The sequence below is a fragment of the Protopterus annectens genome, chromosome 7.part1 (genome assembly GCF_019279795.1).
Source record: "Protopterus annectens isolate FY-2018-M chromosome 7.part1, PAN1.0, whole genome shotgun sequence".
Taxonomy (NCBI): domain Eukaryota; kingdom Metazoa; phylum Chordata; order Ceratodontiformes; family Protopteridae; genus Protopterus; species Protopterus annectens.
Genome location: NC_056740.1, coordinates 219,876,067 through 219,889,696, shown reverse-complemented (window position 1 = coordinate 219,889,696; position 13,630 = coordinate 219,876,067). Strand labels below are relative to the sequence as shown.

Here is a 13,630-nt window from a genome sequence, read left to right as displayed (position 1 = left end):
TCTGGGATACCTTCCTCACCGCATAGGTATTCATTGTGGCTTGTGATTAGGTATTCATTAAATGTAAAAGGCTTTTTTCTTAACTGTTGGAAATGTTAGGACCCGCTAAAGTGAAGTCGCAAAATATGGAACCTCAATGGCCAAAAGATTGGACTTGTATATACTAAATCCAAGATGGTATTTCCCAGAATGTTCCCTTTTTTCCCCCGAGGTACCGTGATCTTGGAGTTGGTATACAAGTTCAGGGGGTCTGGGGAGTGCATGGGAGTCTTGTTCCCCCCTCTCCCGCAAAAAGAAATTTTAAGGAGAAGAGCGATCTTCAAGAATCACTCTTCTCCTGTGTTTTTAGTCTTTTTTTCGGAATGTCAGCACTTGGCATTGCGAGTGCCAGCATTTCAATACGGGGCCGCCTTCTTTACTTGCCTGCGCTCTTACTGAAATAACAAATGCAGCATGGAGGAAACAAACACTCAGCCACTAAGTAGCTGGTTACCAAACTTACAACTGGCGACAACTCAAAAACAGCGAAGCACAGAACAGTAGTTTTGCCACTCTTTTTGGAACATTGCACTGCAAGAAGGAAAGGATAAACAGTCTCTCATACAATATCATAAATGTTACCTTCCACATATCTAATTTGCTTTTATTAAATATTCTGTCTAGCCCACTCAAATAGAAACATATCACGGATTACCCCCCACCCATATTTCTAAGTAATCATAAAAATATATATACAATCAATTATATTAAACGTCCATCTAATACAGCATCATATATAAAAGCATTCATTATAAACAATAACAACTCTCAGCCCACTAACCATAAAGTTTGGAGACAACATTTAGGTGACAGAAGTGATGCCAAAAATAATAAAGAAAGTATATCCAGTAAATAGATATACATTTTGAGGTATGGATGCCACCCTGGGACTTGTCATATGACAGTCATTCATATAAAGAGTTATGCATACAGATATTTAAATACAGCTTCATCCAACTGAGTTTAGTTTTTATGCAGACTGTGTTACCAGAAATATAGTTTATCTGGCTAAGTGTGTAGTTTGTGAGGGGGTTTTATGTTGGTAAAACCAACTGTACTTTAAAAGAGGATTTTAGAGCATTATAATGACATTAAGACTAAGAAATCTAGTAATGCCCTTGCACAGCATGTGTTAGATAAAGATGACGCACATTTTTTTCAAATTTCTGGTTTTGAGTAGCATTTGTGAAAACATAAGGGAGGGAGACATACATAATGAGACAGAGTTCATAGGTTCATACTAGGCTATCTACCCTAGGGCATTTACAAGCCTAGTCAGAGTGTGTTTGGCTTTCGCCACCCATTTTAAATGAATTTTGCTATGCCCTTTTTCGAGGTTAGTATACTGTGCCTCTGTCTAACAGTGACACAGAAGTGATACCCAGAGTAAACCTACGATCTCCCATCCACTCATCAAGATTCCTCTTGAAGAGAGTCAATGAGGGACTCTGCCTAACCTGGACTGGGATTTTATTCCAGAGTGAAGGGAGCCTCTGGGTTATGAATCTGTCCCTCCAGCATGTCCTATTTATTTCAGTGCTGAGGTTCAAGTCTCTTGAGCGCGTAGCTCGATGGGATTTGGATTTTCTGAGGTGCTGCATGTCCATTAATTCCGGGTTGGACATGGCTTTATACGTCAGGCACAGATCGTCTCTGAGCAGGCGGTATGCCACTGAGTAGAGCTGGAGTTTCTTTAACCGGGCAGCATATGGCATCTGTTTGAGCCCTTTGATCCTCTTGGTGAGGTACTTTTGCGGTCTTTCCAGTTGCTGCAGGTGTCTGGTAAGGTACATCCCAAAAGGGGCATTGTACTCAATTATGGGCCTGATGAGGGATGAGTAAAGAGACACGATGACCTCCCCTGATCTAGATGTGAATCCCTTCATGATTAGGTGGGCTATATAAAATGTTTTTCTAACCACTTTGGCCACGTGGTTGTCGAATGAGAGATTGCTATCAACTTGGGTCCCCAGGTCCCTAATTACTTCTTCCATACTTAATGGATTACCATCTATGTGGTAATTTGTAGGCACTTTGTTTTTGCCAAAGGGGATGACTGCACACTTTTTGGCGTTTAGCTTGAGGCCATGGCTCTGGCACCAGTTGTCTGTTTCTATGAGGCTTGTGTCGGCTGGAGAGTCGATTATGGCACCCAGTTTGCAGTCATCTGTGAACTTGGTCAGCCACAGTCCTTCCGTGTTGGCCTGTACCTCCGAGAAATATATACCGAACAAGAGAGGTCCCAGGACTGAGCCTTGTGGGACGCCCCTTGTAACTGGTTTGGAGTCTGACATGGCTCCAGCAATTCTAACCATGTGGGTTCTGTCCTTGAGCCAGTTTGCAACCCATCTAGTGACATAGGGGTTTATATTTAAGCTGGTGAGCTTATCTATAATGCCCGAGTGGGGTATTGTATCGAAGGCTTTTGCGAGGTCCAGGTAGGCTGTGTGGACCACCTCCCCTCGTCAATGGCCTTGGTGACTGTTTCAAAGAAATCGACCAGGTTTAAGAGGCAGGATCTGCCCTTAACAAAGCCGAACTGGGTAGGATCCAGTGTCTGTAGGTCCCCAATATCTTTATTTATGAGGTTCATGATGATCCTTTCCATAGCTTTGCAGACCAAGCTAGCCAGGCTTATGGGGCGATAGTTTCCAGGATCCGTTGAGGCACCACCTTTTTTGGAGAGGGACCACTGTTGCTGTACGCCACTCTTTGGGTACATATCCTGTAGTAAGGCTGAGATTGAACAGTAGTTTTATGTTTGGGTTTAGTTCTTCTTGGAGTTCATGTAGGACGCAGCCCGGGACACCGTCTGGTCCCATTGATGCTGTGATTTTTGCTTTGGAGATGGCGGCTCTTACCTGAGCATCTGAGATGTCAGGGGGCAGCACTCTGCTGGGATGGATATTTGCCCTTTTGGTGGGGAAGGGGGGGGAGTTTGCACTGAACCTGTCAGCTAGGATGTTGGCAATGTCTGTGGGTTTGGTGTATTTTTTGTCATTTTGGACTAATTCTGAGCATATCTAGGGATTCCCACACAGGTACCTAACAAAACTAAAGAAAGCCTTGTGATTATCCTTAGTGTCCTGTGCAATTTTTCTCTCGAAGCTGGCCTTAGACGATTTTATGAGTGCCCGTAGTTTTTTGCTAATACTGATCAGAGATGCCTTCCCTTTTTGGGATTTTGCTCTATCATGTAGTAGCTTCCTCCTTCTATTGTATAGTTTGTTTATGGCTGGGGTCCACCAGACAGGACGCCTGCCTTTGGAGGATTGGGTCTTGGTTTTGTTTGGGATTGCATGATCCATGCATGCCTGAAGGTGTTCATAGAATGTGTTTATAAAGGATTCTGCGGTCTGGGCCGTATTTTCCACAGGCCCGGGGGCTTTGAGGGATTCCACCTCGGTTTTGAGGAGTGTGAAATTTGCTTTAGAGAAGTTTTTCACTGTGGTTTTCTGGGCAGGGGCTGGGGTCGGGATGTGAATATCTAGTGAGATTAGTTTATGGTCTGATCTTACCAGTGAGGGATACACTTCTGGTCTGGAGCATAGAGTCCCCATGTTGGTGATGATCAGGTCCAGTATGCTTTCCCCTCTTGTGGGAGTGGTAACAAGTTGTTCCATAGCATTTGAGTTTATAAATTCTAGGAACCTTTGGGCTAGGGTGTTGGAGCTAGAGTAATGCTCCCAGTCTATGTTTGGATAGTTGAAGTCGCCCAATATAATGGTGTTTGGAGAGACCTTCATATTTTCCAGTGTTCTCAGGAAGGCAGAGTGGGGTTCCTGGGTTTGGGAGGGTGGTCTGTAGCAGGCTATAAACTGGAAGGCAGTTTTACCCACTGTTAGTTGCACATTGATAGTCTCTGATGCTTCGTGCTGTGCCACCAACCTGGAGGTGTGGGTATCTTTGACTAATATTGATACTCCCCCTCCTTTTGTGGTTCGGTCCAAGTTTTGGGGCCGAAAAACATGGTATGAGGTATAACCTGGTAGTGCTGGGGTGTTCTCGGGAGCCTTGAACCAGGTTTCTGTTACTGCACAGATATTGATGTTCTCCATGCTAAGGAGAGTTTTGAGTGCATGCATCTTGAGGTTTAGACTTCTGGCATTGAGTAGCATTACTCGTTTCTTATCCCTTGTGATACCTATGGAGGTGGGTTTGTCTTTTGAGCCTTGCCTAAAAAAGGCACTATGGGGGTGGCAAGAGCCTTTGCCAATATCCGAAAGCCCAGGGGTGACAGGTGCAAGCCGTCCCTAGCAAAGCATCGTGGCTTGTCGAGCATGTCATCCCAGGCTGACAGGCATTGGATCCCCTTTGAATGATACCAATACTTAAGCCAATTGTTGAAATTGATCATCTTGTCTTCATATTGTGGCATCATTCTTGGTGAGAGTAAGATGCTACTCAAGGTCAGGGTCATACTGGCCTGGGTTACATGCTCAGAGAGCTCCTCTATGTCTCTTTTCATGTAGTCCAGGGAGGTACGTCTCAGGTCATTCACACCAGCATGGGCAATGACTGAGTCATATTTGTACTTGCCTTGGAGTGACCGGAGTGCTTGTGTTATGTGGCGGATCCTAGCACCCGACAGGCAGCTCACAGTGACCTTCTCCTTGTTCAGCCTGGTGAGCGGGACGTCAGTGTGCCTGACGATAGTCACCTATTACAAGTGTATCAGGTGTGTTGTTTAGCCTTAAGGGCTGTGACTGTTCAGCACACTGGCTTTGTGAGCTGTGTGTTGCATGTGTTTTGTTTTGGGGTAGCAGTTGCTTGGGTGTCTGCTTTGGAGGTCTCTGTTGCTTAGGCAGATTTTTATTTAGAGCCTCCGAGTATGTTTTTGTGTGTTTATGTGTTTGGTTTGCTGTCGTGGTAGGTCTATGTGAGACTGGAATTGTAGTGAGTGTGGTTTCCTTCTCCTCCTGACTGGTTACGCCAGTACTGAGTTGAGAGAGCTTAGCCTCCAGTTTGGCTATATGGTTGCATCTCTCACGTGTTGGAATTTGTTGGGAGGAGGAGAGGGTTGTCTGTGTACATGAGGCAGTTGTAACATTGCCTCAAGATTCCCAGATTCACCAGCTAGACCGGAGAGGAGATTGACAACTGACCTTTGGGCATGCTAGAATAGTATTGGGAATTCCTTTATAATTGAAAAAAGGGCCAATGGGGAACAAGGTACTCAAGGGGAGTTTGTGAGGGTGTAGTGCTTTTAATTTTTTAGTGCTGACTTATATAATTGCTTTAGTGAGCAAGTGCCAGGCTTTAGAGTAGGAATAAGGTGTGAACTACATTGGATTTTAGACTTAAGGGCCAATATTAGTTCAGGTCTTAATAGTTATGTCCCCTTAAAACCAGCTCTGAAAAAAAGATGCTTACATCACTAAGTTAATTGACTTATTGTTGTCATGTGATTTGGTACATGATTTCACGGGATGAAACTGCATTTAAATATCTGTATGTATTGTTGTTCTAACATTATGGCCTGAAGAAGTGGAGCATCTGCGAAAGCGCTCACCTATTTTCACAATTTTATATTTTATTATTTTTTTTAATTAAAGATGCTCAGCCTTTATAGGCATCTGTTTTTTCATATTTATTTCTATTTGGATTTTTGTCCTGGTCTGCTCTGAATTCGTTTTTTTGCTCATATAAATAGTTAACCTTTCCTCAAATCATAACATGGAGAAACACTGTATTGTGAAGTAAAAGGGAGAAGCACACCTTAACAGATATTATACCATATATGTTGATGTTCCAAAATTACTGCAGTCCATGAAGTTTTAAGCTAAAACTGTCACATTTATATCAATACAGAGAATAAAGAAAAAACTCTTGTTGAGAATATTTTAACTCTAACTACAATATAAATATCAGACAAATGTACCCTCGATGAAATCTGTTCAGCTCTAGGCAAGAATGACCGCTTGAATAACAGTCATTTCAGCAATTAGTTCACAGAGTTCTGATTTTTGGCAGGTTTATTGATACGTTTGAAATGGTGTGTTGTTGTGTCTTTCGGCTTTTCCTGGTTAGGGGTCGCCACAGCGGAACTCCGGTCTGCTAATAATTGGTAGTAGATTTTTACGTGCCAAGTTGCCAGCCCTGATGCACACCCTTCAATGAAGGTACGCCCATTCACGCATGTCTCCACACAGAAGACGCTCTGAGAATCTAACAGGACAACGTCTTAACTGTGAGGCGACAACGCTACCGCAGCACCACCACCGCAAACAGTATAATGTTGACCAAGGCCTCTGGGTACGGTTCCTGACCCCCTTACTCCATGGCAAAGCTGTAACTTCTGTTTTTAAATTGTCTGATATTGATTGCCTAAATTATAATACTGTTAAAAATTGTTTGTATTAGAGCTTGCTGTTCATCTGCTGCATTATCATAATGAACACTGGACACAAAGGGCTGAAGGAATGCACGATGCCTAAAACTAATAAGAAGTATATGTGAGACAATTATAGATAAAATGACATTTAATTATATTTATTTTTAGGTTTTGTAGTATCTCCTGAAATATACTGCAGCTTAGCTTTTATAAACCCAGACAGGTACAGTTTTTGTCCACTGTACATTCTGCAGTGACACATATGACATCAGTAGTCACATAACATGGTGGACAGGACTTCATCCCATCTGATATTCACATCTTCCACCTTACCTTAGGCAGTAACCAAAAGTCCAGTTTTACCACAGTAAAAAATACAGCACCCAAAACTCTAAACCTTAGTGCAAATGAAACATCTAAAAATTTGAGCTACTTTTCTATTGTATATGGCAACTTAAATGCAAAGTGCTGTATTCTAAAAGGAACATCAATATTAAAAAAGTTGCCCACCATTCCAAAGTACATTATTCTAAAGTTATTATTCTAAATCAATTCAGAAAAGTTTCTTAATACTTTCCTGAAAATAAACAAATATGTATTACTGTCCTTTACATCCCTCCTGGCGATAATACAGCTACAGTGAAAGATATTCTATACTGGATAGCCATCACAATTCCACATGGAAAAATACTACTAGGTGATGTCAATATCAAGTGGTTGGGCATAACCTCTTACTCCCCTATATCTACCATGAACTTGTACAGTTTCACACAACTAATTAATAGCCTCACACATTAAAGCAATACATCAAATTCATTATTAGACTGGATTCTGATATCAGACCCTAGCAAATTCACCACCACAAGTATAATGTCAAACTCTCTAAGTGGCCATCTCCCAGTCTATACAACCAGACATTGCACATCCACATAAATAGCATATTTATAAAACAACATGAATGCGTCCAAGTTTAACCCAGAAATATTCATTATAACCCTACCATCTATTAACTGTACCATGCTAAACACTTTCCCCTTAGATGATGATATAAATGCATTCAGTGCAATTTTCTTAAATAACCTTACATCCCCTAGAAGGAAGAGGCTAAAAGCAACTAATGCAATTTGGCTATCCAAAAAGAGTTGAAAGAATGCTAGTGCAGGATAGATAAAAAGCATGGAAAGAATGACAAAAATATTAAGCACTACCAGATCTCGAAAACTTCAGAATGCTCCACAACTGTACTAAAAATCAAATAAATTAAGACAAAAAGCAATACTGTAACAACTTTCAAAACAATAGTAAACACAACCCGAAAAATTCTGGTCAGCCATTAAAAAAAATCTTGCATCCCAGACAAAAATTCAAACCTAACCCCTTTCTCAATAACTTACCACTCAAAACTGCAATAGAATTCAACTCTTATAATGTCGCTAACCAAGGATTCCCCAACATCTAATGTCAGCTCTGCCCAACATCCATGTCACCACATCTACTTTCACATTTATACCTGTGGCCATACCATACATAAAACTATTCTGAAACTCAAACAATGCTATACTTCAGCTAATGACCTTCCAAGCGAGTATTTTAAAAATAGCAGCCAGCAGCATTCCCTATCCTGTTTCAGTCGATATAAATATGTCATTCCAGGAATCCCACATTCCCTCTTTCTGGAAAAAAAAAAATCACACACTATTATTCAACACAAAGCAGGAAATTCAACGACATCAATAACTTTAGATCTATAACAATCTAATTCCCCTCTCCAAATACTTGAAAAATGTATTCAAAAACAATTGTTAAACTATTTCCTGCAAGAAGAACCATCTCCCACACAACATGGCTTCCATCCTTCCCATAATACTACCACTGCATTTCTAACCTTTATAGATACTGTCAATAAAGCTAGAGAAAATGGCAAACTAGTCTCCTCCTTATTCCTAGACTTGTTTAAAGCATTTGATACAGTTTGTCACAGCAAACATCAACTTTAAATGTACTTACTAGGTCTATTTCAGCCTACCTTTCTATGGTTCAAAAGCTATTTGTCTAATAGGTAATAGTCAGTAAAATGGCACGCCACCCTCTCTCCATACCTCCCAGTCACTATCAGTGTACCACAAGGCTCTTCTTGATCCCCGCTCTTTAACATTCTCACAGACACTATCCACACAATTGGTCTCCTAATACAATATGCAGCTGACACCACATTTATATTCACATCAGAAAATCTGCCCCCTCCCCAAAATAAATAAATAAATAAAAATAGCCAGGAAGCTTTAACAGCCACTGAAACATGGCTTTGTAACTCACAATGCATGCTCATCCCCAAAAAAGCAAACTACTTCTTTTTCCCCAAATCTCTCTCGCTCATGAAAAAGCAAAATATAAAATCCTCTCTCTCTCTCTGTCAATACAACAACTGAATCACTTCTCATAGCAAATTATCACAGATGATGGTGAATGATAATCTTAAATTCAACCTGCATATACAAAATTGCATTAAAAAATAAAAAACTAGGGATGCTTTACAGAGCCAAAAACTCTCATCAAGGCAACTAAAACTACACTTACCACTAATTATCTCCTCCCATCACTACTTTATAGCGTTCCCATCCAACCTAATCTCCAATTATCAGAAAAATCAAAATCTGAGCAATGCTATAGTAAAAGTGGTTAAATATGCAGCAAATACTCCTTTCAGAACCCACCACTGTCTAGCACTAAAAAAAGCCTACATTGGTTAGAGCAGTCACATTAATTAGCATGTACACAGCTTCACAACACTTATAAAATTATCAAGCATCAATCTGCTTGTCCAGCACTAATTACCATTCTACACAATTATGTTTCCACTTGTTCATTAAAAGCCAATGACCAAAAACTCCTCCTCTCTGTCCACAAACTTATCAAATCTACCGGGCATGGTCTGTACTTCTACCGTATTGCTAAGACCTAGAAGTCTTTACCTGTATCGATCAAGTTAATACCCTCCAAAAGTGGTATAAAACAATTCTGAAAGATTTCCTAGCCAAAATCTGGCTCTGTTCTTGCTCTTCCTATAGCCAACCTTAGGCATAGGCCAATTAGGCAGCCGCCTAGGGCACCACTCTAGCAGGGGCACTTTTTCAGTTTTTGCTTACTTTTTGTAGTAAAGAAAAGGTTTGTTTAAAATGTGTTGAATGAATACAAGGAAAACAGAACAGTAAGACAAACTGTGAGAAAAATGAAGAAAAAATGTAATCTGGGTGGTGTAGGTAGGCCAGGATGGGGGACTAGGTGGTGTGGGTGGGTGGGTACTGTGTAGCCCTTTTGCTTAGGACACCAGTTGACCAATGCTCAGCTCTGGCTCTACACCAGGATAAACTATATACCCTAAATATAAGAAAGTACCCCTGGGATCCCACCTGTGTCCCTGCTGGACAGGGAAAACAGGTGCTGGCTTTGTGGGAACATGGGGGAAATTCTTGGCTAGGCTTATAAGGGCCAACAGCCTAGTATCGCCCTATGAACCTATTCATGCCTTACCCCCCCCCTTCACTCACGTCCTTATTTCAACCAATTTCTCTCCCCAACTCTCTATCTAAATACATTATAACCTGTTTTTTCTCCCACTTAATATGTATTTCTTGTTTATATTATACTAACTTACTTTTATTTTCTTTAAACTGGCTAAATATTCTCTAAATATCAAATCAGTGTTATACAAGTGTTATATAATCTTAATCAATGTTTTCACATTATGTGTAATGTGATATAATTGTTTAAACTATTTATTTTATTGCATTATTTTTGAAAATTGTAAAAGAGATTGTTCTTAAAATGTTCTGTAATACTCTGGAGCTTTTCTCCCTGGGTCACTGCTAAAAATGGGTACCTACCCAGTCAAACTTACCCAGTAATCAGATGTGAATAAAATCAAATAATTATTAAATAATATGATCATTCTTATACTTGTTCTATTCCCATAAAATTCAGTTTTGGGGAGGAGTGCATAGGTTCCCACACTAAAAGCTGCATTTTCAAAACACAAAAATTGACATCCATGTTCACACGTGCAAGTTTATTTACATGCTTGTCTCCCATATACTGTAACAATAAAAAAAGCAGCCAAAACAAATATTGGAAAGACAATCAAAACACATAAAAATAAGCAACCTTAAAAACAAATAAGTGAATATGACAGTAAGGAAGAATATTACTGACTATATACTTGAAACAAGTTTCTTAGTTTTGATAAATTGGTAGAATAAAAACAATAGTTCGAAGCTGGATAACACAGCAAGATGGGAAAAAATGTATCCTTATTTATCATACTACTGTTCTATATGCCCAAGTCGAAAAGAGGTACTTAAGTACCTTTTAAAACCAGATAATGCTGGGACCCTCAACTACTGGGGAAAAAAGTTTAGAGCTAAAAGGCCGGATACCAGAGGTCTCCAGACCAGCTGCTGTATGAGTGGAATATTGTTAATTAGGCAAAAAATTACTTACAATCCAGAGGAACACAGAACTACTAACACGCGTTTATAGACTCAGATGGTGACCACTGGCTAGACCACAGCAACACAAACCTAAATTGACAGTGTTGTACCTGAACTCGTTAAGGGCTTTTAAGGATTCCACGGCAAAATCATCTGTTCCAAAAAACATTACTCTCCAAGGAGGCCTTGTCCTTTTCCAGGTGTCACATCCCTGTATGGTATGGCAGGTGCTGTAATTCAAACTCTGGACTTGGAAAGTACATGTACTGTTCGTACTACCAGGAGATACGGATGGGAAATAGGAAAAATGAAACGGTGCTTTCTTGCACAAATGTCTACAGTTCCTCATTAAAGTCAGCATCGCATTTACACATATCGCCTAATCAATCCTATTAAAAGTAATGAGCGTCCCTCTAAAGGTACCCAGAAAGACACAAACGCTGACCGTTGTCTTATCTCTGCCACTTCACCGTGACAATACGCTGACAAGTAAATAGAATGGAAATGTGTTATAATACGGGAATGTACTGCATTTACTTTATATATGACTTTGTCAGAACACAGTTGCGGGCGGGTGCACAAATATACACGGTTGATAGAAAGTAATGTATCAAACAACGAAAGATACACACTTTTAGAGAATGCCAGACTCATTCAAATATTACAGGCATTTTAAACTTATGTGCACAGCTTCTTGTCATTTGTTTATACATCTAACATGCTGTACAAAGCAGTTCATTATATTTGCAAATCAGTTCAGCCTCCATAGTAAAACAGAGAATTACTAAACACTTCCTATGCCATCAGTAACAATTTTGCCTACGTGAAAGGACCCCGGTGACGTTTTTAAGAGAGGCCTTTGGCTGAAAGGACCAAGGCAAGTAATTGGGCGGGGAGTAACGACGATTAGTTATGCATGTCTATTGAACGTAGAACATTTTACAGCTTATGTAGGAAGAAAGGGTAATATTGAAGTGTATTAACCCACCAGATGTGCAGTAGCAAGTCCCTCTCAAACCCCGCTTGACACATTGCAGTGTAATTAATATTCAGCATCAGACTGCGCCGAATGCGACCCAATGTTTTTATTGTAGACATTCACTACCAAAAAAGTAATAATTTCGACTAGGATGGAGTTAGTTGCGTGCATGGATTCCTGAAACTCTGCCCGCCGCCTTGTCAATCAAACATGCCACGCCCATTCATGCGCGAGCTAACTAGTTGTTTAACGCACTTCAATATCGCCGGAAGAAAGATATAAATTACAAGCTGTAGGTGGTGGGTGATTATTAAAATAGAGATTCTACGTTTTACTTTGAAATCTGTGTATTTTGAAGGCGGGAATTGCTGACTGACACTACTGGCGGACAGGAGAAAAATAAATTATACGTAGTAAACTAGTATGAATGCTAAAAATCTACAGTTTGTACCTGATGTGCAGCTTTTGTCCCCCCGTTATTTTTAGCTATTTCCAGAATTCTTGAGAAAAAAAGTCGAGAGGTGTGTGCATGTGATACAATGATTTCCCTTGTGTAGGACTAGACTTGTCTTTTTGAGATAGATATAATGGATGCGCATTCCTAACTGTGGTGGATACTTATTAGTTATAATTTAAGTTGTAGTCTGCCATTGTCCATAGACATGTAATGATGTTATTTTATGATTTGATGATTTATTTTGTAATTGTAATATGTGTCATATTACCAAACCTTATGATGGTATGTTTATTCACGTTAATGGCAAGGATCATACTCAAGGACTTCAGTATCTTTTATTTAGGGAATTATATAGGTTCATACTAGGCTATCTGCCCAAGGGCATTTATAACTAATAAGTATCCCAACATTGTCTACTACTCAACCCTAAAAAAAACAAGCTGCTCCTTTTTACACCATCTAGCAAATCTCCCCTCATTGATTTCACCATAACATCAGCAAATGGCACACCGATATCTCAAGAGTCAACTACCAAACTACTAGGCATTACCATAGACAACAACCTTAACTTCAATGCCCATATTAACAACACACTAAAAAGCATTAACAAAAAAATAGGCTCTCTCTACAGAATCAAACCTTTCCTAACTCCAGAATCTAGAACAACTATAGCCCTCACCCACCTTATCTCACCCCTTCTCTATGCCTCCCCAATTTTTACTAAATTATCCAAAACAAATCTGTCGAAACTAGAAAACTCCTACCACAACATAGCCAGATTTGCCACCGGAAACCCTTACAGAACCCACCACTGTAATAATCTAAAACAACTAGGCTGGCTTGAATATCAACAGCAACTAAAAACTAACCAGCTTACCATAGCCCATCAAATTCTTTATCAACCTGATAAAATACCTATACTATCAAGCCTGATTCACCCTTACCACAACCTAAAGTCCCTTAGATCTGCACACAAACTTCTTATAGACACGGTCAAATCAAACAACAAGGCCGGAGACTCTCTATTCTCAAACACTGTTGGAAAACATTGGAACCTGCTTCCGTCTGAACTCTCATCTATTCCCTCTAAATCTCTCTTTAAAAAGAAACTCAAGCTTTACCTCAAAACACAATGGCTGTGCCCCTGTACCAACCCTGACTAACATTATTTTATGTTCATCTGACCTACTCACCCAATATTAATTCACTTTCTTTTCAGCTGTTTCCATTTCCCTCTCTATGAAATGTTTAAGAGATACTTCCTGCTATCTTGTTCTACTATGATTTCTTTACTACATTACTTTTTATACCACTTAATTATTATTATTATTTTT

General features: G+C 39.9%; 1 protein-coding gene across 5 annotated transcripts in view; it reads right to left on the bottom strand.

Annotated features, from left to right (window-relative positions):
* The window catches only part of MTFMT (mitochondrial methionyl-tRNA formyltransferase), a 585,047-nt gene extending 572,984 nt beyond the window's left edge, over window positions 1–12,063 (bottom strand). Inside the window, exon 1 of one of the 5 annotated variants that reach the window (XM_044078670.1) lies at window positions 11,849–12,063. In XM_044078670.1, the coding sequence (XP_043934605.1) occupies window positions 11,849–11,958 (110 nt within the window). In that variant the 5' untranslated portion in view covers window positions 11,959–12,063. Of the gene's footprint in view, window positions 1–10,870; window positions 10,940–10,970; window positions 11,752–11,848 lie in introns of those variants that run through there. The other 4 variants (XM_044078669.1, XM_044078671.1, XM_044078668.1 and 1 more) reach the window with 4 other exon arrangements.
* Window positions 12,064–13,630: the final 1,567 nt, after the last annotated feature.